The following is a 27992-nucleotide window of genomic DNA, read 5'->3' on the forward strand; positions in this document are numbered from 1 at the left end:
CTTTGGACAGGAGGAGCTTCCGGAAGACTGGACTACTACAGCCAAGGTGATCAGAGAGACAGGCAGGAGAGTACTTGGTGTGTCTTCTGGTTGGAAAGGGGAGAAGGAGACTTGGTGGTGGAATCCCAAAATACAGAAAGTCATCCAAGGAAAGAGATTAGCGAAGAAGAAGTGGGACAGTGAGAGGACCGAGGAGAGGCAGAAGGAATCCCATAATCTCTCGAGTATAATGTGTCCTGAAGTATAATGCGCACCCCAAAATTGACCCAGAAAATCAGGAAAACCCTTCTACCAATGTACAATGCGCACCACCAATTTGCTGCTACCAATATGCTCAAAATATTGGGAATTATCTGTATTTATATTTTGTTGAGTTTGTACTTGTATTGTTTTACAAAAAAATGTCTGTATAACAATCATTAACAATAATCATTGTGGACGTGCTGATGTAGCTGTAATATAATCTCGGGACAGGCCACAGGACACGCTTCTCATGGTCCCTGTAATTGGCAGAACAGAATCCCTCAACCACCTAAAATAAATGCTCAATGATGGCATAACATTTTATTAATACTGTGGATAACACACATTACAGTCTTAAATAAATATGTTGAATATTTATTTTGACTTGACTTAAACATTTTTTGCATTAAATATTTGTGCATAAAACATTTGTGCATAGTGGAGTTTATCCTCTGTATTACACATGCTTGGCCAAGACATCTGGCTCATCTCCAATCTGAAAAAATCAATCATAACTACCTTTGGTGACTTGGTCCAGTTCTGGTGCCTCCTGAATTCATGAACAGTGATCGTATTTTGCCCCCACAGCATGTCATCCTCTGTGCCATCTGTGGTGTTTGTGGGGAAACATTTTTTGAATTCCAAGAGTTGTGGTTCCGCAGCGTGGCCTCTCGCCCACCTGATGCCATAGCTTTCCTATGGCGTCAGGTGGCAATCAAAACAAAGTGAGCTCAAACTACGTAGAAACAACGGTAATAGGCACATTTTGTCATGCCCCTGGCATCCTCCCCAGGCTGGGCGTGGTCAGCCAATTCGTCGGCACGCACCTGCACCCCTTTTCGGCTGATTACACCCGGAACTTATAGGACACGGGGGACAACTAGTCCTCCACCAGATCGTTGATTCCCATGCCTCGTTCCCGCACTCCCGTATACCTGACCTACCATTTACCGACCCTCGCCTGTTCCCTGACCATCCTAATAAGCCTGCCTCTTCTGATACTGCTGCTTTTCCTGACCGACTCGCTGATCATTGACCACGGACCGAATAAAGGCTTTCTGTACACTACCTGTTTGCCTCTGGAGTCGTGCATTTGGATCCGCACTCGAGCCTCGTCTGTGAAAAAACAATCTGGCAACAACATGGACCCAGCCGACTCCGAAGCCATCCGCCGATCATTACAGTTCCAGAGCATACGCCTGGCTGAGCGGGAGGCTGCTCTCCCGGTAACGAATCAACATCTCCATGAGATCTGTGCCCGGCTGGAGTCGTGGCTAGCATCCCAAGCTAACGCGGCTGCTACGCCGACAATGGTCACTCCGCCTGTCGCTCCGAGTCCACCCGTTCCGCCTGTTACGGAGTGCTTCCATGCCAGCATAACTCCGCTCTCCCGACCGGAATGTTTCTCAGGCGACTCAGGGAAGGTCAACCCCTTCCTTGCGCAGTGCAACCCCCATTTCGAACTGCAGGCTTCCGCTTTCCCCACGGACCGCTCCCGGATCGCCTTTGTCATTTCCCACATGACGGGGAGGGCGGAGGTGTGGGCCACTGCAGAGTGGATTCGCAACATGGACGACGTTCGTCTGTGCGCTCACGCAAGTATTCCAGTACGCAGCTCCGGAACGCAAGGCGGCAGTCTCACTCATGACAATTCGCCAAGGCCGTTGCTGCGTGTCGGACTACGCTATCGAATTTTGGATCCGTGCCGCACAGAGCCGGTGGAACGAGGAGGCTCTCCATGACGCTTACTACCAGGGACTTTCCCCAGGAATCCATGGCCACGTCATTGCTGTGGATCTTCCGCCTTCGCTGGACGCCCTCATCCCACTGGCCCTCAAGGTGGATCAGTGCTTGGCCATGCAGGGGCAGATGGACGGCATGACCGAGGAGGAGACGGAGAGGCTAAGCCCCATCGCTTCCCAGCCGCCCACGCTGCTTACTACGTCAGAACCCATGTAAGAGGAGGGGCTCAGTAGCTCAGCGGAGAAGCGTTTTCACCACCAACAAGAAGGACGTTGTTTCTACTGTGGTCGTCTTGGACACTTAATCGCCCACTGCCAGGTTCGACCGAAGCGCTCCGACCTTAGCATCTCTACACTGGTGAGTGAGCGGTATACTGTCGCTGAGTCAGGGCGGTCACTTTTGCACCTCATCGTTGGAACGGACTCTCACTCATGCCTAGTGACCGCGTTCATTGACTCCGGTTCAGACGCTAACCTAATAAATCCCCATGGGGTCGAAGAGTTGCGTGCGGCGACCTTACCCACACAGCGTCTTCGTATTGCTTACGCAACGGCAAGTTCCTCTGCCGGGTTACACACCGCACACAAACCTTACGTATGGACTTTCTGGACACGCACACAGAGCGCATTAGTTTCCACATTTTAAATCTAGCAGCAGTAATCCTGGGGAGCCTGTGGCTCATGAGACACAACCCCCACATTGACTGGGTCACGGGTCGGATAATGGCATGGGGTGAGGACTGTGACAAGCAGTGTCTCTGCCACCGCATCGGCCTCATGACTGTGCTATTGAACTCCTCCCAGGCATCTCACCTCCCAGAGGGAGACTGTTCTCTTTGACAGGACTGGAGCACCAGGCAATGAGGGATTACGTCGAGGACTCTCTGGCAACTGGACTCATTCGCCTGTTGTCCTCACCAGCCAGTGCAGGGTTTTTTTTTCGTTAAGAAGAAGGATTCCACTTTACGACCCTGCATCGACTACTGAGGATTCAATGACATCACGGTCAAGAACAAGTACCCCTTGCCCTTAATCGCTCCAGCATTTGAACTCCTCCAAGGAGCCCGGATCTTCACCAAGCTGGATTTGTGCAGCGCATATCATCTGGTGCGGATCCGGGAGGGCAACGAATGGAAGACGGCTTTCAACACTCCCACGGGGCATTACGAGTATGTGGTGATGCCCTTCGGACTGACCAATGCCCCGGCCGTCTTCCAAAATTTTATTAATGACGTGCTTCGGGAGTTCCTGAACAAAAACGTATTTGTATACCTTGACGACATTCTTATCTTTTCAGCAGACCTGACATCGAATATCATATCGAAATGTATATGTGTACCTTTTTTTAACGACTTATGTACCTGTATACAATGATACAATGTGATTGTATTTTTTATTTTTCATCCATACCTAAATTTAATGCGCTCTATTAACTTTCTGAAAATATTTGGGGAAAATTTTACGCATTATTCTCGAGAAATTACGGTATGTTGAGATGCAACGGAAGGTAAAGGTCGAGGTGCCAAAGGCTAAACAAGAGGCTTATGGCAACAAGTACACCAGGTTGGACACAAAAGAAGGAGAAAAAGATCTCGACAGGTTGGGCAGACAGAGGGATAGAGATGGGAAGGATGTGGAGCAGGTAAGGGTGATTAAGGACAGAGATGGAAATGTGTTGACTGGTGCCAGTAGTGTGTTGAATAGATGGAAAGAATACTTTGAGAAGCAAATCAATGAAGAAAATGAGAGAGAAGGAAGAGGTTGAAGAGCTAAGTGGCGGGAAGTGGCAATGGTTAGCAATGGGGAAGGTCGAAAGACACTACAAAGGATGAAAAATGAAAATATCCTCATGACATACTGGTGGAAGTATGGGAGCAATTTGGAGAGGTGACTGTGAGCAATTTGGAGAGGTTACTGTGGAGTTTCTGACCAACTTAATGAACAGAATACTAGCAGATGAGAAGATCCCTGAAGAATGGATGAAACGTGTGCTAGTTCCCATTTTTAAGAACAAAGATGACTTGCTGTGGCAACTATAGAGGAATAAATTTGATGAGCCACACAATTAAGTTATGGGAAAGAGTAGTGGAGGCTCCAGTCAGGACAGAACTACGTATCTACGAGCAACAGTATGGTTTCATGCCTAGAAAGAGTACCACAAATGCACGATTTCCCTTGGGAATGCTAAGTGAAAAGTACAGAGAAGGCCAGAAGGAGCTACATTGTGTCTTTGTGGCTCTAGAAAAAGCCCATGACAGAGTACCAAGAGAGGAACTGTAGTACTGCATGCAAAGTCTGGTGTGGCAGAGAAATATGTTAGAATACTACAGGACATGTATGAGAACAGTGGTAAGGTGTGCCGTAGGCATAACAGAAGAATTTAAGGTGAAGGTGGGATTGCACCAGCGATGAGCTCTGAGCCCTTCCTCTTCACTGTGGTAATGGATGGGCTGACAGATGAAGTTAGACTGGAATCCCCTTGGACCATGATATTCGCAGGTGATATCCTGATATGCAGTGAAAGCAGGGGGCAGGTGGAGGAACAATTAGAAAGATGGAGGCACGCACTGGAAAGGAGAGGAATGAAGATTAGCTGAAGTAAAACAGAATAAATATGCGTGAATGAGAGGGGTGGAGGAGGAAGGGTGAAGCTCCAGGGAGAAGATATAGCGAGGTTGGACAAATTCAAATACTTGGGGTCAACAATCCAAAGCAATGGTGAGCGTGGTAAGGAAGTGAAGAAACGGGTCCAAGCAGGTTGGAACAGCTGGTGGAAGGTGTCTGGTGTGTTATGTGACAGAAAGTCTCTGCTAGGATGAAGGGCAAAGTTTATAAAACAGTGGTGACGCCGGCCATGATGTATGGATTCGAGACAGTGGCACTGAAGAGACAACAGGAAGCAGAAATGAGGTGGCAGAAATTGAACTGAAGAAATAGAAAGATGTTGAGGTTCTTGCTTGGAGTGCGCAGGTTGGATGGAGCTAATTAGAAGGACAGCCAAAGTTGGATGTTTTGGAGACAAGGTTCGAGAGAGCAGACTTCAATAGTTTGGAGATGTCCAGAAGCGAGAGAGTGAGTATATTGGTAGAAGGGTGCTGAAGATGGAGCTTCCAGGCAAATGAGCAAGACCAAGACCAAAGAAAAGGTTGTGAGAGAAGACATGAGGACAGTCGGTGTTAGAGAGGAAGATGCATGAGATAGGCTTAGTTGGAAAAAAAATGACATGCTGTGGCAACCCCTAATGGGACAAGCCGAAAGGAAAAGAAGAAGGGTCTGGAAAGGGTTACAAAAGACATTTCTAAAGCTTTGGAATTCCAGCAAACCATCGGGAAAGCCTCACATGGAGAAAACATGGAACAGTGGTGAGTTTACAATGTTGGGTTTACAGTATTTTGCATGGATTTAATTTCCATTGTATGTGAAGGAGTCAATTCATAAGACTCATCAATACTTATATATGTCAAGTTTAGGCAGCCTTTTGGTTGGTTAGGGACAGCTTCTTCAGGGACATGGTCAGTAACATGTCCACTTATATAGCATCCGGTGATAGCCAGGCTCACGCAACCCAGGACATTTAAAATACAGTTTCTCAAGGAAAGAAGACAAAAGGAACCTTTGCTCACGAGGAGAATGTGGCATCTGTCTCTTTCTCAATCTCCAACACGTTCTGCCCACATCTCCACAAATCCTCCGGTTATTCCTTAGTGCAATCCACATCACAACAAAGCAAACATGACAAACAAAGCAACTGTGGCAAAAAAAAACAAAAAAACGATGTGAGTCTTTGCGATGTCTTCATCATCCTCTCGAGATTGTCAGTCTTTATGTTGTCTGTTGCATCCCTGTCTGGTGTTTCCACGGCACCCAATGTAACATTGTTTAAGCACATCATAGCAAACGCTTCTATCTCTTTATTTCATCGCATCACATTAAGCAAAGAAGCATTAAAACATCCAAGAGAGTAAATATGAGATACCTTTATATCCAATTAATCCAACAATATAATTTTCAGCGGTGTAAATGGATTTAAACGAATAATAAAAATAACAAAACAATTATTTCATACAAATGTATAAACAGGATAAAAGGTAAACAAAATGGATGGATGGAGCTGTATATAATTATTCAAGGGCAAGATGTTTAAAAGGTCAACTTTGTGGTTGCTATTACTCCGGCATAGTTGTCGTTATGTCCTGCATAGGATGATTGGGATCACACCAGGGGACTTATAGAGAACCACTGAACTATCAGATGTATCCATGTACAACAGAAGTGTCAAACTAATTTCTTTCGTGGGACACATTATAGTTACGGTTTCACGCAGAGGGCCATCATGACTGAAACCATAAAAATCTTTAATCGCCTCATCATATTTACACATCAAATTTAAGAACAAATTCTGAAATCAGAAATAAAGGGTAATGGATTATTCAACTATAGTATATTGTTGATGTTTGGTCACACAAAAAACGCTTTCAATATCCTAATGTTTTAATTTATGATATGACAATTTGAAAATTTTACCCAGATTTTAACAAAAATCATGGAAGTTGACACACTTCGTGGGCCACAAAAAAACCATGCGGTGTTCTGGCCCCCCAGGCCTTAAGTCTGAGACCTATGATGCACACATTTGCTTATCCTCATTGATTAACAGGCTACTTCCGAGATAGAATGGTTGCTAAAATAGCTTGAAAGTGATATTATTGATCCATCCATTTTATACACTGCTTATCCTCCCAAGGGTCACAGGTATGCTTGAGCCTATTCCAGTTAACTGCGGGCAGGATGGGGGGGGTTAACACCCTGAACTGGTTACCAGCCAATCGCAGGGGACGTATAAAACAAACAACCATTTGCACTCACAGTCATACCAAGAGGCAATTTTGAGTCTTCAATTAACCCACTGTGCATTTTTGGGGATGGGGGAAGAAACCGGACTATCCGGAAAGAACCCACATCGGCACAGAGAGAACATGTACCCTCCACACAAGCGAGACAGATTTTGAACCCGAGTCTTCAAAATTGTGAGGTGAATGTGCTAGCTAGCCAACCACAAACAATAATAATATATTTGAAAATAGTACTTGGAAATTTTCCATCCATTCTCCATACCAGTTATCCTCACTAAGGGTTTTGTTATGCTGGCGCTTATCAGATTTGTGTGAGAGGCAAAGACGAATGGTTTCTAAAATAGCTTGAAAGGGACATTAATGAGCCATCCTTCCATTTTCGACACCGCTTATCCTCCTCACACAATCAACACAGACAAATGGTTTCTTGCTGATAAACATTAAATCACACGAGCACACAGACGTAAAGCCTTTTGACCGTCTTCAAACCTATGCCCTTTGAACCCTAATCTCACAGGTCATAAAGCTCCGGACCCTGATGCCACAGTTTTATGATTTCCTCACAAAGGTGATAACTTCTGCTGTTCTCCTCTGCTGCCCTCTGCTCTTTCGCTATGGTGCTGTGAGAACTGAATTAATTAATTAGTGCAAGAAATATCACTGAAAAGTGGAAGTACTCTAAAAAGCAAGAGAAAAATAGAGTTTTCAATCTGGATTTAAAAACACTCAGATTTGGGATTGACGTCACCTCGGTTGGCAATTTATTATTTTTTTTTTTGGGCAGAATAATAGCTACATGCTGCTTCACCATGTTTGCTTTTGACTCTGCACTCTTATTAGACCTGAGTCAGTCGATCTCAGAGGCCCACTGGGTTTCTATTCCATTAGCATTTCTTTCATGTATTCAGGACCTAAACTATTTAGTGATTTATAGACCAGTGGCAGAACTTTAAAAGGTATTCTAAAACTTCTTAATGATGACAGGCCTGTTTCCTTGACATCTATGGTCATGAGGTTCTTTGAACGCCTTGTACTGGACCACCTCAAGAGCATCACAGGTCCCCAGCTGGAAGCACTACAGTTTGCCTATCGAGCTAACAGGTCTCCAGATGATGCTGTCAACACGGGTCTGCACTTCATCCTTGAACATCTTGACAGCGAGGGTACCTATGCCAGGATCCTGTTCATGGATTTCAGCTCTGCGTTTAACACCATCATCCCTGAACTCCTCTCCTCCAAACTTCTGCAGCTCAGCGTCTCACCTGCCATGTTCCGGTGGATCAACAATTTCCTGACGGGCAGGACACAGAGGGTGGGACACACCACCCCATCCACGTGCACTATCCCTAACACTCTGCTGTTCTCGCTCTACACAAATGACCGCACCTCGTGGCATCCAACTGTCAAACTACTAAAGTTCGCAGATGACACCACGGCCCTTGGCCTCATCAAAGACGGTGACGAGTCTGCCAATCGACAGGAAGTGGCAAGACTGGAACTTTGGTGTGGTCAACACAACCTGGCATTGAACGCTCTAAAGACTCGAGAGATGATTGCGGACTTCAGGAGGCATCCTTCCCCACAGCTGCCCCTGACCCTGTACAACACTCTTGTGTCAACCCTCAAGACCTTCAAGTACATGGAAATTACATTCTCAGAGGACCTAAAGTGGGAGACGAACATCAACTCTATCCCCAGCAAAGGATGTATTTCTTGCGGCTTCTGATGAAGCATGGCCTGTCACAAGAGCTGATGAGACAGTTCTACACAGCAGTCATCCAATCAGTACTGTGTACCTCCATCACAGTCTGGTTTGGGGTCGCCAACTTTGACTGCAACGGCCAATCAAAACAGCTGAATGGATTGTCGGCACCCCTCTCCCCACAGTTGAAGACTTGCACGCAACTCGAACTTGGTCCAAAGTGGGCAGGATCCTTTCGGACTCTCCACATTCTGGCCACTAGCTCTTCCAGCTCCTTCCATTGGGAAAGCACTACAAATCAATGCAAGTCAAAACTAGCAGGCATTCGAACAGTTTTTTTCCCTCTGGCAGTTAAGTCATTAAATTCTTGATCAGCAAACCTACTATTTTCTGCCTTGTGCCATTGTTGGGACACTCACATCCTGCTGGTGTAATTAGTATGAGTAATATATATATATATTATATTAATTATTAATATTAATATTATATTTCTATCGCACGATCCATCACTTTAAACTGCTCTCTTTCCACAATTGTCATTGCACTGGTCTATAACAGGAACCGCAAATGGGTAAAGGCACTCTGTATGAGCTGAAGACAATATGGGACGTTGACACACACTCTTATCTCTTACCTGTTCTAAATGTAGAAGACTTCCACATCTGTGAATCTTATAAGGAATAGTTCCTATACACAGAAATGTCTCTTCTTGGTTCTTGTTACTTGTTCTTGTTCTTTGAATGAATGCTGAATGTTGTACAAGGGCAGCACCGACTGCCGGAGAAAAATTCCTTGTTTTCACACACTTTGCCAAAAAAGCTGATTCTGAAGCGTGAAGGACCATGAAGTGGCAATGATTAGTATGGGTGAAGTTAGAAAGGCACTGATGAGGATGAAAAATGGAAAGGCAGTTGGTCCTCATGACATACTTGCGGAGGTATGGAGGCAATTTCGAGAGGTGGTTGTGGAGTTTTTTACAAACATATTCAACTGAACACTAGTGGGCGAGAAGATGCCTGAAGAATTGAGCAAAAGTGTGGTAGTTCCCATTTTTAAGAACAATGGCAATTTCCAGAGCTGTGGGAACTACAGAGGAATAAAGTTGATGAGCCGCACAATTAAGTTATGGGAAAGAGTCGGGGAGGCTCAATTCAAGACAGAAGTATCTGCAAGCAACAGTATGGTTTCATGCCACGAAAGAGTACCACAGATGCATTATTAGCTATGAGGATGCTAGTGGAAAAGTACAGAGAAGGTCAGAGGAGCTACATTGTGTCTGATTCTAGAAACCATATGACAGAGTACCAAAAGAGGAACTGTGGTCCTCCATGCATAAGACTGGTGTGCTGGAGTAATATGTTATAATATTGGAGGTGGGAGTGCATCAGGGATCATCCATGGCGTTTGTGAGGAAACATTTTTTGTATCGTAAGAGTCTTGGTTGTTTTTATTTCTCATTATCTCCCGCGCTTTTAGGGGAAGGTCCACCGTGCTAACATTGCAGCCTCTTGCACCCTCTTCATAGCGTCAGGTCGCGATCAAACCAAAAGCTCAAACTTCGTAGAAATGAGCGTAATCGGCACTTGAAAAAAAAAGCAAGCATTTCAATTGAGTGCGCTATCCCGTTTTTTAAATCATTGTACGCTCGTAGTACGTAGTTTCAGTTCACGCTGTTTACTTCTGGTTTGGCCGGGTCATCAGCTGGAGTGATGACACATTTCTTTTAAAAGTGGCTGCAAAACTAGCCCTTGTAGTCGACTTTTGTCTTCGTTTCAGTTAAAAAAAAAAACTCAGGGGCAGTCATTTCTGATGTTTGGTGTAGTAGCAACAAATATGCTATCCTAACGATCGCAAAATGCAAAGCTTAGCCCCCACCACGAGGTCAGAATTCAGGTTGGTGTCGCACATTACTGTAATATATATATATATATAGAGAGAGAGAGAGAGAGAGAGAGAGAGAGAGAGAAGAGAGAGAGAGAAGAGAGAGAGAGAGAGAGAGAGAGAGAGAGAGATAGAGAGAGAGAGAGAGAGAGATAGAGAGAGAGAGAGAGAAGAGAGAGAGAGAGAGAGAGAGATATTATCCATACCTAAATATAATGCCCTATTGACTTTTTGGAAATATTTTTGGAAAAATTTGTGCATTATTTTTGAGAAATTACGGTAAGTATGGTATTCAGGAAAGCAAAAGACAGGCATTTGTAATTTATACAGAGAAAAACTGGCATTTTGCTATTGAAATAAATATAGACAACTTAAACTGTAAACCTGATAGAAGCCAGGTTTATACCCGAGTGAGCTGGATTTTACAAAAAAACAGCAGCTTAATAGCATTTTTACACGTATTATCTGTCTCACATGTAGCCTCCAGTAAATATTTATTGTGAAAATGGAACTGGAAATGAATAGTACTGAGAAATATGCTGCACCTGAATGGAGCTGACATGCTTTACCTTTGTAAGTATTGATGAATCGTTCCATAAACCACAGCTTGTCTTTTGGTGACAGAATATAGGATACTGCTCAGAAGGCTGCATTATTTTCTTCTGTAAAAATAACTTCTGTGAAAATAATTTCTAGATCATTACACTGGCAATATCATCAATTTTCATTGAGTAATATTCTTACTCCAGAGTTGATGAGCTATTAGTAGTCACCTGAATGACAGGTATCGGCAGAACCACCTCATCTCATAAAAGCAGAGATGCAATGCTGAGGCCACCAAAATGGACACCCTCTACTCCTCGGCTGCGCCTAGAAATTCCGTCCATAAAAGTTATGAACAAAATCAATCAAATCGGTTAAGTCTTTCCAGTATGTAATCATTTAAGGGCTTAAATATTTCTGCAGCTGTGGTGTTGGTTGGCAAAATTAACACCTAAATAAATAATAAATTCTCATGGACATCGTCTTGGAAGATATATTACACAAAAATGAGCAAAATTGACTTGTTATCAACATCAGTCGAGTCGTCCACCTCAATTGTGAACTATTTATCCTCTCTCACAGCTTCTTGTTATGGTCGTACCTGAAAGGGCGAGATTTGCTACCTTTTTCACCTTGTTCTCTCAAAAAAGTTCACAGCAAATGTCCTTGGTAGCAGACAGAATCAGTTCTTCCCAATTGTAAAGGGCTTCTTAGCTTTACCAATGCGCTCTGCAATTAAGAATGATGTTTTCAGGGCAGACATGTTTGTTGAAGTGGTGATCCTTCATAACTGCTGTTGTCCTTCAGGTTGACATTTTTTTTCTTTCTAAAAATTGCAAGGGCTTGTCTTTTAACTCAGGGTGCTTTGTCCGAATGTGGTGAAGAAGTTTCGAGTGTTTCACTACATCATTACTTAGCTGTTCATCCCCAAATAACATACCGGGTGTGGCTCTTGTGTATCACCTTTTGCGATGGATGCGTAACTTAGGTAGAATGTAATTTTCTTTTCAATGGAGCTTTCTTTTTGATAGCAGTCTGCGATGCTTCTGTGGCTTAACAGAAGAACAGTTGCTGTAAATATAGCTTTCTGATATTATGTAAGCTATCACTAGAATGTCTCAAAGGTGTTATAGCAGTTAAAATGCATTTAATCTTATGGCGACCAGTGTTTTTTTTCTTGTCTTCAGTCTTTTCTCTACTCTCTCCTCTTTGAAAGTCACTTAAAGTTTCATTGGACAAGATACCTGACAATCAGAACACCAGATTAGTCGTGGTGCTACTCCATACATGTTACGTATTTTTTACGTATTTACGTATTTTACATAGTTTAGAATTTGAAATGTGTTGACTCGTGCCAGTAGTGTGCTACAGTGCCATGAAAATGTATTTGCCCTGAACCAGATTTCTGTTTTTTTTTTTTTTTGCCTATCTGTCACACAAATCAAATCATCAAACCAATTTTAATGTCACTCAGAAACAACCCAATGAAATACAAAATGGAATTTTCAAATGACAATTTATTAAGGCACAGAAAAAAATAAAAATTTTTCAGACGCTTTGTGAAAAAAGCAATTGCCTCCTGTTGTTAAAGTCACCGTGACTAAACACAAATTTGACAAAGGTAAGCTCAATTTCACAAGGTACAGCCAAACCTGATTCCCACAATGCTAGATAACTCGGGAAATCACTTAATCAGAATCTGTCAGAGAAGTGTAGTTGGCTACAAGATCTCAGGGACCAATGAGTTATGTCACGATCCAAAGAAATTCAAGAAGAAATGAGAAAAAAGTGATTGAAATCCATCAGTCTGGAAAATGTCACAAAGCCATTTTTAAGGCTTTTAGGTCCAGTGAATCACTGTCACATCCATTACCCACAAATGGAGATAACTGGGAAAAGTGGCAAACCTTCCCTGGAGTGTACGACTGAGTAAAATTACTCTATGAGTGCGGTTACGACTCATCCAGGAGGTCCCAACCAAAAAAAAAAGAACATCTAAAGAACTTCAGGCCTTGCTGGCCTAAGGTCAGTGTTCATGACTCTACCATAAAGAAGACACTGGCCTAAATTGTCATCCATAGGAGAATCCCCAGGTGAAAACCCCTGTTGTTGGCCAAAAATACTAAAGCAACAAATTCTCATCTCACATTTCCCCAAAAAACATCTTGATAATCCTCAAGACTTTTGGAGAAACATTCTGTGTACTGACAAGTCAAAAATAAAAATTTTTGAAAGGTGTGCAGCCCATTACATCTGGCATAAAAATGGCAATGCATTTGTGTAAGATAAGCTTAAACATTTCTCAGAGGCCTGTGAAATGTATCACCTCATGTGTCATAAATCTCTTTTAATGACTCTGTTGCTGTGCAGGGATGCGTGTGTGTGCTGTTTGTCTATGGGAAGTTTAAGAGCTCAAGGTGACTGCAAATTTATGATAGCTGCATTCTTGTGGGTTTTTGTAACAGGAAGAACTGTGTCTAATCAGAGGACACCCGGCCTTGAGAAGATTAACTGTCTCTGTATAACAACTTTACTTGTCTTGTGAAACCTGCTCTCCCCCACCCTATGTGTGAAGCTCAATAAAATGTGTGGTTTTGGAGGGGCTCGGAGAGAGTCTTACGTGCGGGCTGAAGAATATGTTCTTCTTCCCCGAGTTCTCCCCAAACTGCAGTTTGGTAAAAAATAACTCTGCCTCTGTCCCAATCATTTTATCCTGGTGCCGTGAGCCTCTGGGTCCACATTGAGCGAGAAGTCCGTGCTTTGGACCTAACAATTTGATAAAAAGGACTTCATGCCAACAATGAAGAGTTGTGCTGGCAGTATGACAGTCTGGGGCAGCCTTGTTGCAGGACCAGGATAACTGACTGTGAATAATGGAACAATGATTTCTGCTGTGTACCACAAAATCCTGAAGGAGAACCATCAATTTGTGCCCTCAAACTCAAGCGCTCTTGAATCGTGCAGCAGGGCGATGATCCAAATCACACCAACAACACCTCCTCTGAATGGCTCGGGGGAAAAAAGGTTTTGGAGTCGCCAAGTCAAAGTCCGGATTTAATTGAGATGCTATGGTGTGACCTTAAATAGGCAGTTCATGCTAGAAACCCCTCCAAAATGGCAGAGTTGAAACAATTCTGCAAAGAAGAGTGGGACAACATTCCTCCATGGCAATACGAAAGACTCATCACCATTTATCATAAAAGCTTTATTTCAGTTATAGCTGCCAAGGGCGGCACAACCTGTTGTTAGGTTCAGGGGCAATGTTACTTTTTCACACAGGGTCGGAAAGATTTTGAATTTTTTTGTCGTTTTTGACCTACTTGTTCAACCGAATACTAGCGGGTGAGAAGATGCCTGAAGAATGGCAGAAAAGTGTGTGACTTCTCATTAAGAACACAGGCGATGTTCAGAGCTGTGGAAGCGATAGAGGAATAAAGTTGATGAGTGACACAATGAAGTTATGGGAAAGAGTAGTGGAGGCTAGACTCAAAACAGAAGTAAGTATTTATAACCAACAAGTATGGTTTCATGCCTAGAAAGAGAACCACAGATGCATTATTTGCCTTGAGGATGATAATGGAAAAGTACAGAAAAGATCAAAAGGATCTATAGTGTGTCTTTGTGGATGTAGCCAAAGTCTATGACAGAGTACTAAGAGATAAACTGTGGCACGGCAAGTCTGGCGTAGCGGAGAAATATGTCAGAATAGTACAGAAGATGGATGAGTATCAGGACAATTGATTATCTGTAATACTTTGTTTTATTGCTATAATTGGACTCAAATTTTTTTTTCATTTTTCATTTTTCATTGAAATTTTTTTAATTTTTTTTCATCTTTGCCACCCATAACTTGGAGGAAGACAAAAAAAACTAAACAAACTTGTAATTAATTGTCCTATATTTTTTACTGTAATCTTATGTAAAATAGGACAAATTTTCATCCAAAACTTTAGATGGCACATAGCAACAGAAATTTTTTAAATCAATTTACATTATGATGTATGTTCAAATAGCAATAGATGTCACTTGTGTAAAGAAGACACTGGGACTGATTCAGCAAGTCCCCCTGATGAGTCTTTAAAAGTACATGTCATTTGCCAATAAATGTTTTCTTACAGGCGGCATGGTGACTAACCTGGGAAACTGTTGGCCTCACAGTTCCGAGGTCCCGGTTTCAATTCCGGACCCATTCATGTGGAGTTTACATAGTCTCCCCGTGCCTGTGTGGGTTTTCTCCGGGCACTTCGGTTTCCTTCGACATCCCAAAAAACATGCAACATGACTTGGACACTCTAAATTGCCCCTAGGTGTGATTGTGAGTGCAGCTGTTTGTCTCGATGTGTGCTGCGATTGGCTCACAACCATTTCAGGGTGTACCCCACCTCCTGCCCGTTGACAGCTGGAATAGGGTCCAGCACTCCCCGCAACCCTTGTGAGGATAAGCCACTAAGAAAATGGATGGATGGATGTTTTCTTACAAACATTGAAGAACAAAACTTCTATACTGTCTTCACAACAGTATTTTTCTTCCAGGAACCCCAAAGTAAAAAAGACATAAATAGAATGTAAATAATGGAAAGATAAATTAAGAGTGTAGAGCTATCAACCTCAGCTTCCAGTGTATGCATGTGTGACTGTTGGACTGTTTAAGTAGTTCCTGTGATTTCGTAAGAGGCAACCTATCCAAACTCCAGCGTGCGACCTTCTTCTTTGGTTGGGGAGTCAGCAGCAGATAATAGTAGTAATAATAGTAGATAATAGCTGTTTCCCCCATTACTCTGAACAGGATAAAAATATAAATGGATACACTTTTAGCACAAACAATACCAATGTTTCCATTTTAAGAATGTAAACAAAAAGTAGTTAACTCAATTTAATCATATGTTAAGTAGACTACTAGGAGGGAGAGACAAACAATCAGGATGTGTGCACAAACATTGGTAAAACGATAGCTAGGTCATTGGGACTAAAATGATTACTTGGAACATCCATCCATTTTCTAAACCGGTTAATCTCCCAAGGGTTGCTTGGAACAATAGATAGTAAACAAATACACATTAAACAGTGAATACCCAAGTATAGAATCAGATAGATCACACAAAATGTTTATTTTAAATAATGGGAACTTCAAAAAGTCTTTGTTTTCCTAGCTTCTGTTTTTGGGTGAGGTGGGTGGGTGTGTGTGGGGCTCTTCCATTGTGGTGTACACAATGTCGTACAATAAAAACTAGACCGTGCACATGTCCCTTTCTTGTGGTAATTCATCTTGAACCTCCGGTCAGGGGAAAAAAAATTCTTTGGGTACTATTTCACTTGAGAGTTGACATCCCTTGACATCCTTATAATTGTACATTATGAAACATAACTACATAAAATTTTGTTGGAATATGTTAGGTTGAGCGTTTTTGGTGTCAATATGGTTAATTCTTGTTGTGCTGTTGGTTCTCAAAACCGTGCAGGTTTATGGAAGTGAATATGTGCCACCAGTATTTGAATTTGAAATGCCACAGAAAACAGAATTTGAATTTGAATTGTGCAGTGATCACATTTTCAATAGTTGTATTTCAGTGTAACTTTTTGCCATAACCAGTAGTGTGGACCCAGATGCACTATTTGGTAAGCAGGAAGGAAGGTCTTTATTCATTCCAAGGTCGTAAGGCGGGAAGTCAGTCAGAGAGAGCAGCAGGACCAAGGACGTTGAAGTGGGTCTGTCATCCCTATAATCATTCTAAAATAGATATTGTAATGAAAAATACATAACACTATTCACTTCATTCTCTATACAAAAAAATAAATGTGAGCGGATCGTGCGTCATCCATGCGCAAAGTTGCGCAATTCAGTGTCCCTCGACATCCAAGTGGTCGCCATATTAGTCGCGTCCTCTGTCATTGACGTCATCGTCACTTCCCCCGTTGAAAATGCGCAGTGCCTGCTACTATAGAAGCCGAATAACAGAGATATTCGGATTTTACCGACGCCCCTTCTGACACCGAAGCTCTTTTCGAAAAGGATAACACCACACAACCGAGTGAAGTTACTGGGGCAAAATTATACTGTTTCCAGCCCTCAGGGCAACATTACACTATTGTTTCGAGCCATGTTCAAATGATATGTGATCACGGCCAAACCGCATCCCCGTCCGATCCACTTCTGCAGCGGAGATGAGTCATCGCGGCTCATGAGCAGCCGGCCGGTGTGGCTTATGACAGAGCCGAGCGGTGCTGCTTTGGGGGTGTTCACACTTTATCCGCGCAGGCAACTGAGTGACGCATTCTCGGCTGGGTTCTTCAGAGCCGCCCCCATCGCAAAGCCTGACGTGCAGCCTTCGCAGAAGCTGTGACCGCCGAACGCAGTGCCTCAACCGGTGTGGCTGATTTTCAGCGCAGTGGTGGCATATAATGGAGCCGAGGCGTGCTGCTTTTAGATAGTTGTTCACAGCCACCGCACTACACGATGAACACTATCGAGACGAGGCTGAGTGAGACATTGTTGGCAGGGCGACGCGCACATCGACACATTTCATACGCGGATCTTTTGTTACGTTATGAGAGAGACCAATTATGTGGTCCGCCCCAAACACCGCGTTGTGAATTCATTTCTCTTCACTTTGCTCCTTCCGCAGAGGAGCGCTACACCAGCGCAGCTCAGTCAACATCTGCAGGGCTCCGCCACTGTATATCTGTTTACTACATTTGCCTGGTAGCGCGAAAAAATAAAACAAATTGTGAACTTTAACATTTAAAGACCCCCCCCCCAAAAAAAAGACAAAAGACAAAACAGTTAAACATTTCACTTCTTCTTCTTTTCCTTTCGGCTTGTCCCGTTAGGGGTCGCCACAATGTGTAATCTTTTTCCATCTAAGCCTATCTCGTCCATCTTCCTCTCGAACATCCACTGTCCTCATGTCTTCCCTCACAAAATCCATTAACCGTTTCTTTGGTTTTCCTCTCGCTCTTTTGCCTGGCAGCTCCATCCTCAGCAGCCTTCTATCAATATACTCACTTTCTTGCCTCTGGACATGTCCAAACCATCTAAGGCTTTCTCTCTCTAACCTTGTCTCCAAAACATCCAACTTTAGCTGTTCCTCTAATGAGCTCATTTCTAATCCTAGCCAACCTGTTCACTCCACGCGAGAACCTCAGCATCTTCAATACTGCTACCTGCAGTTCTGCTTCCTGTTGTTTCTTCAGTGCCACCGTCTCAAATTTGTATACTCTGGCTGGCCTCACGACTGTTTTTTAAACTTTTCCCTTCATCCTAGCGGAAACTTTTCTGTCACATAGAACCCCAGACACCTTCCGCCAGCCAGTTCCACCCCGCTTGGATCAGTTTCTTCACTTCCTTACCACACTCTTCATTGCTCTGTATTGTTGACCCCAAGTATTTGAAGTCATCCACGCTCCCTATCTCTTCTCCTTGGAGCTTCACCCTTCCTCCTCCGCCTGTCACTTTCATGCCCATATATTCTGTTTTATTTTGACTCATCTTCATTCCTCTCCTTTCCAGTGTGTGCCTCCATCTTTCTAATTGTTACTCCACCTGCTCCCTGCTTTCACTGCAGATCACAATATCATCTGCGAACATCATAGTCCAAGGGGATTCCAGTCTAACCTTATCTCTCAGCCTATCCATTCCTCCCACAAACAGGAAGGGATTCAGGGCGGATCGCTGATGCAGTCCCACCTCCACCTTAAATTCTTCTGACACACTTATGGCACATCTCACCACTGTTCTGCTGCCCTCATACATATCCTGGACGATTCTAACATATTTCTCTGCCACACTAGACTGCACATGCACTACCACAGTTCCTCTGTTGGTCATAGGCTTTCTCTAGGTCTACAAAGATACAATGTAGCCCCTTCTGACTTTCTCTGTACTTTTCCACGAGCATCCTCAAGGCAAATAACATATCTGTGGTACTCGTTCGAGGCATGAAACCATACTGTTGCTCGCAGATACTTCTGTCCTGAGTCTAGCCTCCAGTACTCTTTCCCATAACTTCATTGTGTGGCTCATCATCTTATTTCCTCTATAGTTTCCACAGCTCTGAACATTGCCTTTGTTCTTAAAAATGGGGACAAGCACACTTTTCCACCATTCTTCTGGCATCTTCTCTCCTGCTAGTATTGTTTTGAATAAGTTGTTCAAAAACTCCACAGCCACCTCTCTAAATTGCTTCCATACGTCCACTGGTATGTCATCAGGACCAACTGTCTTTCCATTTTTTATTCTGTTCAGTCCCTTTCTAACTTCCCCCTAACTAATCATTCCCACTTTCTGGTCATTCACGCTTGCCTCTTTACTCTACCTTCTCTCCCATTTTCTTCATTCATTAACTTCTCAAAGTACTCTTTCAATCTACTTGACACACTACTGGCACCAGTCAACATATTTCCATCACAATCCTTAATCACCTTTGCTGCACATCCTTCCTATCTCCATCCCTCTGTCTGGCCAACCTCTAGAGATCCTTTTCTCCTTCTTTTGTATCCAACCTGGTATACATGTCGTCATATGCCAGTTGTTTAGCCTTCGCAACCTTTACCTTTGCCCTGCATCGCATCTCAATGTATTCCTTCCTCCTTTCCTCAGTCCTCTCCATGTCCTACTTCTTTTTCACTCATCTCTTTCCTTGGATGACTTCCTGTATTTTAGGGTCCCACCACCCTGCCTCCTTCTCCCCTTTCCTACCAGAAGGCACCCCAAGTACTCTCACTGCACACACACACACTGCCATCCAATGCTGTTGAGCTACACTCTCCCCCACCACTACCTTACAATCACTAACCTTCTGATTACATCGTCTGCACAAAATCTAATCCACCTTTGTGCTTCTACCTCCGCTCTTGTAGGTCACTCTATGTTCCTGTCTTTTCTGGAAATAAGTGTTCACCACTGCCAATTCCATCCTTTTTGCGAAGTCCACCACCATCCGACCCTCAACAACATGTCCATTGAAATCTGCACCAATCACAATTATCTTACTACTACTACTACTAGTACTTCATCTCGTTCCTTCCAGAATTTCTCTTTCAACTTGAGGTCACATCCTACCTGTGGGGCATAGCTGCTAATCACATGATAAAAAATACCTTCAATTTCAAATTTCAAACTATTCCCATCTACTCCATGGTCAAATAATTTAAAGCCTTCTCCTAAGCTTCTAGCCTTACTTCCTTTCCACTTGCTCTCTTGGACACACAATACATCAACCTTTCTCCTAATCATCATGTCAACTAACTCTTGAGCTTTTCCTGTCATAGTCCAAAAATTCAAAGTCCCTTCACACTGTTGTAGGATCTGTGCATGCCTCTACTTCTTCTGCCGACTCAGCCGCTTTGCTCCTCTATTTTGTCTTCAACCTACATTATCTGAATTTCTACCCACGCCTTGCAATTAATAATGCCGGGGGCGGGTGTAGTTAGCCCGGACCGCGACCTATCCGTTATGGAATTCGTTTAATGAACGCTCATATATGTATGGCACAGTTTTACCCTGGATGCCCTTCCTGCTACAACCCTCTGGATTTATCTGGGCTTGGGACCAGCCTACAGGACGCACAGGAATTGTGCCCCTCTTTGGGCTGCAGATAGTCAAAACAAGCAATCAGATCAACAAAGTCAGCACATAAGATACACAATTCACATAGTACCTAATTTACGTTCAAGTTAGTCAGATAAAAGCAATCAAATAAACACAGTCAGCACATAAGGTATACATATCACATACTACCTGTGTGAAAATGTAAAGGATATGGCAATTTAAAGGATATGTGGATGGAAGCAATTCAAACCACAATGGCCCTCATTCTAGTAGTTGAAGGTTGAGTCCACGTTCGATGTTTGGTCCTTGTTGTATACTCTACGTCGGTAATGTTGTTAGCACGCTAGGCTAACTTGGGCCGAACAGCTTCAACGCGAACGATATGGCACCAGTTTGGGTACTAAGATGTACTAAGATAAGACTTGTTAAATTTCCTATAAGCCCTCATGGCCCTCGTTGTACAAGTTATGAAGTTACATTCAAAGATTCTTAAACAGCACGGTTTGATCACAAACACGTCTCGTTGTTAGCCAGCTAAGCTAAGGTGGTCTGGGCCTATAAGGAAGTTTAAGATGATGTTTCTTCTTGCCCAACTTCCTACTAAGTACTCACGGTCCTCATTGTAAACGAAATCTAGGTTTTGGCGGTTCAGCTGAGTTAAATGTTAGAATACAGATGTGTTTTGTTGTTAGCGATCTAGGCTAGGCTAACTTAGGCCGAGCAGCTTCAACATGAAGGATACGGCTCCAATTTGGGTACTAAGATTGCACAGATGACGATTTTTAGTCCACTGAAGTTGTCACCAGGAGTGTCCGACGTCAAGTACACTACATTTCACAATACACGAAATAAAAGACAAAACATTGTAATATTTCATAAGACACCACAACGAGACAGGACACCCCAACCAAACAGAAAACACAAAACCAAAACAGGCACCACTTCCACATTTCACAAAACACAAAAACAAAAACGGCCTACCCGGAAAAGGAGTGGCCTATTTCAATAATGGACACCTGGAAATCTATTTTTGGAAATCCCACAGCCTGTCTTGGCAAGACATGCACTACGTCCATTGCGGGAAAGCTAAACTATGCTACAGTTCAGAAAATAGACAACTGGAAAAAATGACAAGTGACAGACACAGAAAGGTGACGTATGATTGAGCGTTGCTGGACAGGAAGAGAGAGGATAGTGATAGTGTCAATGACGTAGAATAAAAACTAGACTACGCACTGGTGCAACTCAACAATGGTTCCGCCATGGTCAACAGGCTCTGGCTTCCAGTCAGGGCAAAAATTATGGTAAACATACACACGTTCTGGAAAACGATGCGATACATCTTGATATTTGGAATATTTTGGATCCCTAGAGACATGAATATAACCTTAACATTTGCAGCATGCCCAGGAAGGTTTAGAAGATACATTGACACATACATATCCACTACATATTTACAACCATAAACGATTACAGTTATGCAACACATGTAATATTACATCATATAAATGAGCAGTAGCAACAGGACACATTTTTCTATTGATTACAGATATACACAATAAGAGACAAGTTACATACATACTTGTATTGTTACAAGAAAAAAAAATGGCATCGCTTCTTGAGCATCTTCAAATGGCTGTGCTTGGAGAGATAGAAGTCTTTTTCTCTGAAGTGTTCAGAACAAACAACATCATATCTTGATGGCACCCATTGCTTCTTCGTCACTGCATCAATGTGGTTGATGACACGCACCCATAATTGCCGACGATCCTTATCCGATGGTATTGCGGAGTAATATAAAATGTTCTCAAGATATAATTTCTGTAGCAATGTTGCATACATCAATCTATTCACCTTATCCTTATCCAATAACTGTTTGTAGTTACAATGGGGCTAAAAATAAAGCTGGGCCTAATGATAAAAAGTAGTCATTCATAAATTTCAGGTTGAGTAATGTTAACTAGGTTTCATGTTCAAGCCTACGGCCTAATGAAGGTTAAAGTGAAACACAGTTACCGGTGAAAACTTCTTTGTGACCACCTGCACGGTTTTCGACAGCCAAAAGCGCAGCATGAATTAATCATATTGACAGCAAAAAAGCTAAACATAACGTACAGTGAAGAAAATAAATATTTCAACACGCTGCTATATTGCAAGTCACTTAGAAGTCATGGAGGGGTCTCAAATTTTCATCGTTGGTGCATGTCCACTGTGAGAGAGATAATCTAAAAAGAAAAATCCAGAAATCACAATCTATGAATTTTTTTTAACGATTTATTTGTGTGATACAGCTGCAAAAAAGTATTTGAACACCTATCTATCAGCTGGAATTTTGACCCTCAAAGACCTGTTAGTCCGCCTTTAAAATTCCACCACCACTCAATGTATTATCCTGAATCACATGCACCTGTGTGAGGTCGTTAACTGCATAAAGACACCTGTCCACCCCATACAATCAGTAAGTCTCAAACTTGTAACATGGCCAAGACCAAAGAGCTGTCCAAAGACACCAGAGACAAAATTGTAAAACTCCACATGCCTGGTTAGGGCTACGGAGAAATTGCCAAGCAGTTTGGTGAAAAAATGTCCACTGTTGGAGCAATCATTTGAAAATGGAAGGAGCTAAACACGACGGTCATTCCCAATCGGAGTGGAGCCCAATGCAAGATATCACCTCACGGGGTCTCAATGATCCTTAGAAAGGCGAGGAATGAGTCTGGGACTACACGACAGGACTTGGTCAGTGACCTGAAAAGAGCTGGGACCACCGTTTCCAAGGTGACTGTTGGTAATACACCAAAACATCATGGTTTGAAATCATGCATGGCACGGAAGGTTCCCCTGGTTAAACCAGCACATGTCAAGGCCCGTCTTAGTTTTGCCACTGACCATTAGGATGATACAGAGGAGTCATGGGAAAAGGTTTTGTGCTCAGATGAGACCAAAATGGAACTTTTTGGTCATAATTCCACTAACCATGTTTGGAGGAAGACGAATGATGAGTTCCATCCCAAGAACACCATCCCTACTGTGAAACATGGGGGTGGTTGCATCATGCTTTGGGGGTGTTTTTCTGCACATGAGACAGGATGACTCCACTGTATTAAGGAGAGGATGACCGCGGCCATGTATTGTGAGATTTTGGGAACAACCTCTTTCCCTCAGTCAGAGCATTGAAGATGGGTCATGGCTGGGTCTTTCAACATGACAATGACCTGAAACACACAGCCAGGAAAACCAAGGAGTGGCTCCGTAAGTAGCATATCAAAGTTCTGACGTGGGTTAGCTAGCCAGTCTCCAGACCTAAACCCAATAGAAAATCTTTGGAGGGAGCTGAAACTCCGTGTTTCTCACCGACAGCCCAGAAACCTTTCTGATCTAGAGAAGATCTATGTGGAGGAGTGGGCCAAAATCCCTCCTGCAGTGTGTGCAAACCTGGTGAACAACTACGGGGAATGTTTGACCTCTGTAATTGCAAAAAAAGACTACGACCACCACACTGATTACCTTTCTGGAGCGTCCAGTCACATGTAAGGATCATCAACAACCAATCAGCAGATTGAGTCGTGGTGGTCTACATTCAGAAAGGGAAGGTAAGTGGGCTTCCTGAAGTAATGTATTGATGAGTAAGTTTTGAGTTGATTCTTCACTCATTTGTTTATCGTATGCGTACTAATACCTTTTTAGAATCTTTAGGTGTCATTTCTGGATGGAGCTGTTTGCAGACCTTCAAGAGGCTGGATACTTCAACAGGAGTCATGAGCATCAGTGTCTATTGAGATGTTTTCATTATGTTATTCAGAAGGACTTAAATGAGTGCGTGAGACTGTGGAACAGTCACAGGATTCGCCCTTCCAGAACAGCTTCCTGTATAGGAGGCATCCCCAATGAACTTTCCTACCTACCTCACAGGTAATACATTTATGGTAGCATTGTATTTGCTTTCAATTGGTTCTAAATGAATGCAGTTACTGTATTCTGTTTCACACCTTAGGTTTGGGTACAAAGACTGTGGGTCTAAAATTGAACAGGCTGAACTCTGTCTTTCCTGAGGCTAACCTGTCAGTGAGTCCTTCTGGTGACTGGAGCATACAGAAGTACTTTGACTTTGCCATTGCGCACAATTATTTCCAGAAGCCAGGACATTGGCAGTCTGCCACTGAACTATATTTAATACTTTAATACTTAGTTTACAGTCAAGCTTACCATTTACGGCAAATATGTCAGGATCTTTGTTGGTGGTCCAATGTAATTTAATAGTTTTGTGTGTGTGTGCACGTTTATATATATATATATATATAATATATATATATACACACACACACAATAGTAATTTAAAATAATAACCAAAACAACATGCAGCAACTTTGGTGGTGGTGACAGTCTCCATGTTTCTTGTATCCATATATAAGCTTATTGCCCTTCTCAGGTGGTATTTTCCCATTCTTCCCTTCAAATTTTTTTAAGCTCTAAAAAAATTTGCAGGACTCTTTACCTGAGTGTAGGTCTTTTGGTAAATTTTTTCCCTTTTCCAAAAAATCCTGTGTGCGTTATGTGCTTTATTGTCTTTTTGGAGGACTGATGATCTTCAAATCAAAACAAATTTTCCTGCACTGGGTAAGACATTTCACTGTAAAATCTCTTGATAACTTTCTTATACTACATGATAGCTGTGATACAGTCAAGGCCTCCAGTACCAGCTGTAGAAAGCAGCACTAAACCACTATGGATCTTCCACCGTGGTTGATTGTTGGCCGAGTGATTTATCTTCCTTAAAAAAAAATACTGTAAGCATAGTGGTCTTGTACTGCAAAAGTATTTTTGTTCCATATCCATTAAATATAATTTGCTCTTTTATATCAAACATGTTCGCTCTGGAAAATTATTGTTTCACTAGATTAATTTTCTGTAGGAGATGTTCTACATTTAAACCAACACAGGTGCCAATAATGGTGAGCACAACCATATGTTTTAGGACAATGAATGATGAGTTCCATCCCAAGAACACCATCCCCACTGTGAAGCATGGGGGTGGTAGCATCATGCTTTGGGGGTGTTTTTCTGCACATGGGACAAGATGACTGCACCGTATTAAGGAGAGGATGACCGCGGCCATGTATTGTGAGATTTGGTGGACCAACCTCTTTCCCTCAGTCAGAGCATTGAAGATGGGTCGTGGCTGGGTCTTTCAGCATGACAAAGACCAAAACCACACAGCCAGGAAAACAAAGGAGTGGATCCATAAGACGCATATCAAGGCTCTGGCATGGCCTAGCCAGTCCCCAGACAGAAACCCAATAGAACATCTTTGGAGGGAGCTGAAATGCCATGTTTCTCAGTGACTGCCCAGAAACCTGTCTCATCTAGAAAAGATCTGTGTGGAGGAGTGGGCCAAAATCCCTCCTGCAGTGTGTGCAAACCTGGTGAACAACTACAGGAAACGTTTGACCTCTGCAATTTCAAACAAAGGCTACTGTACCAATTATTAACATTGGTTTTCTCAGGTGTTCAAATACTTATTTGCAGCTGTATCACACATATCGTTAAAAATAATACATTGTGATTTCTGGATTTTTCTTTTTAGATTATCTTTCTAACATTGGACATGCACCTATGACGAAAATTTCAGACCCCTCCATGAATTCTAAGTGGGAGAACTTGCAATATAGCAAGGTGTTCAAATCCTCATTTTCTTCACTGTATATGGTTGAAAAACCCGAAAGAAAATTAGTTTGGAACTGTTTCTATGATTATTCCGTTATTATACAGAGTATATACAGTGTCGTGAAAAGGTTTCTTCTTCTTCTTCTTTCACAAGTTTTATATTTTTACATAGTTTCTAAACTTTAAGATTGGCAAACAAATGCAAATATCTGACCAAAAAAATTGTGAACTTAAAATGCTGTTTTCCAATGGTAATTTTATTTTTTAAGGGTGAACAAAAAATATTTTGTTACCTGTCCTTGTGTAGAAAAAGTAACTACCCTTCTTGTTAAATCATGAATTAATTAAGACTTTTTAACAGTACTGTAAGATTGTCAGTGTTCTTAACAGTTACAATAAACTTGTCATGAGCACAGGGCTGGACCCAAACGCAGGACTCCGAGACGAGGACATGATATTAACCTTTATTTATATTATATTATATTATATTATATTTGGCTTCATTCCAAACTGAGGTCGTATACCAATAAGCAGTCCAAAAAAGGCAGAAGCACAAAAACGGCAGGGTATATAGCAACATCCAAAAACATGAAGCAAGGTCCAATGACTATGAGGCAACACTTGACACGTGAATAAAAACGTAACGAGACTAAGGAGGCACAGATAGGCTGTGAAAAGTCGATGCTCTTCACAAAACTTGCGAACTTACGCATAGTCGTATCCCAAAATGCAGTCATGCAAATGCAACGAACTGGAAAATGCCCGTGACACATTCAAAACTTAAATGCCTGGCCTAATTAGTGTCCAATGTCAAGCAGCTGCGTGACAGCTGTCAGAGGTGGTACCGCCCCAGGCAGTGGTTTGGCCATCCCCCTCACAGGAAGCACCACCTAGCGCAGTGGCTTGGTCATGCCCCTGTCAAAACCGAAATAATAATAATAATAACAAAACAACCCTTGTTTTGAATGAATGAATGAATGGCCTCTCTGTCCTAGACACTTGGACCACCTCTGAGCAGTCTGGATACCAAAGGATGTATGGTCTTACTCATTACCTGTACTGGCTTTTTTTCTTTAGCCTGAAATCTTTTGGTTGGTTTTGGTCCAAAGTTAAATGACTGTCTTTCTCTTATATGACGTGCAAGGTGTTTCTCATAAAATGAACAACAGTTTAGATTGAAAAATTCTTAAAGTTACCCACTACAAAATTTACATCAAATAAATAGCGTTATCCTGTACCAGTATACGACATACCTTCTTTAGCATGTTCCTGTTGAAAAGTCTCCTGTGGGTGCGACATTTAACCACATAGAAGGCAAAACTCCATCAAGCAGCTGAGGTGTTGACTGCAAAATGGGCAAAACATTACATTGACTCGATCGTGAATCAAAATGTTGCAGTAAAGCATGCCATCACTTCTCTTCCTGTCCAACAGCACTCAATGGTACATCACCTATGTGGGTTGTGTAACATATCCATACCTGTCAACTCGTACGGTATAGTTGTAGTTCATACGGATTTTGTGGTGAATCTTACGTATACGGCCGTATATCACAAATCATACGGATTCTGAAACTGCAGACCCAATTCCGTTCTCCCCAAAAAGTTCTTTTGGTTTCGCAACAGTTTTTTGTCGCGGTCGGTCGAGCTCTCTAGCGGAGCTTTTGCGGTCAACTTGCTGGTGTTCTGGCTCGCACATCGGCAGGGTTCACGTTCCTCCTCCTCCAAAGTGCTTCCTCAAAATAGCCGATGGCACATTTTTCCTCCCCACAGTGTCACTAGGAGACCGCCGTGAGTTTGGTTACGTTAGAGTGACAC

The 27992-nt window shown here is 42.6% G+C and overlaps 1 protein-coding gene and 1 long non-coding RNA gene across 2 annotated transcripts in view; one reads left to right on the forward strand and one right to left on the reverse strand.

Annotated features, from left to right (window-relative positions):
* LOC133514037 (uncharacterized) overlaps positions 1 to 27964 on the reverse strand; it is a 35713-nt gene extending 7749 nt beyond the window's left edge. Inside the window, exons 1-5 of the long non-coding RNA XR_009798708.1 lie at positions 27656 to 27964; positions 27429 to 27520; positions 15100 to 15216; positions 11195 to 11291; positions 10991 to 11098 (exon numbers count right to left, since the gene is read on the reverse strand). This is a non-coding gene — a long non-coding RNA (uncharacterized LOC133514037). The remainder of the gene's footprint in view (positions 1 to 10990; positions 11099 to 11194; positions 11292 to 15099; positions 15217 to 27428; positions 27521 to 27655) is intronic.
* Positions 770 to 24424, forward strand: LOC133514034 (uncharacterized). Its single transcript, XM_061845265.1, has 2 exons — positions 770 to 5347; positions 24314 to 24424. Exon 1 carries the CDS (start codon positions 1152 to 1154, stop codon positions 1983 to 1985), a length of 834 nt encoding a protein of 277 aa, XP_061701249.1. The 5' UTR covers positions 770 to 1151; the 3' UTR covers positions 1986 to 5347; positions 24314 to 24424.
* Positions 27965 to 27992: the final 28 nt, after the last annotated feature.

This window comes from Syngnathoides biaculeatus, chromosome 16 (genome assembly GCF_019802595.1).
Source record: "Syngnathoides biaculeatus isolate LvHL_M chromosome 16, ASM1980259v1, whole genome shotgun sequence".
Lineage (NCBI taxonomy): Eukaryota > Metazoa > Chordata > Actinopteri > Syngnathiformes > Syngnathidae > Syngnathoides > Syngnathoides biaculeatus.

Excerpts from the sequence above, each read along its gene's own strand:
- LOC133514034 (XM_061845265.1), top strand. The coding sequence starts at position 1,152 with ATGCCTCGTTCCCGCACTCCCGTATACCTGACCTACCATTTACCGACC.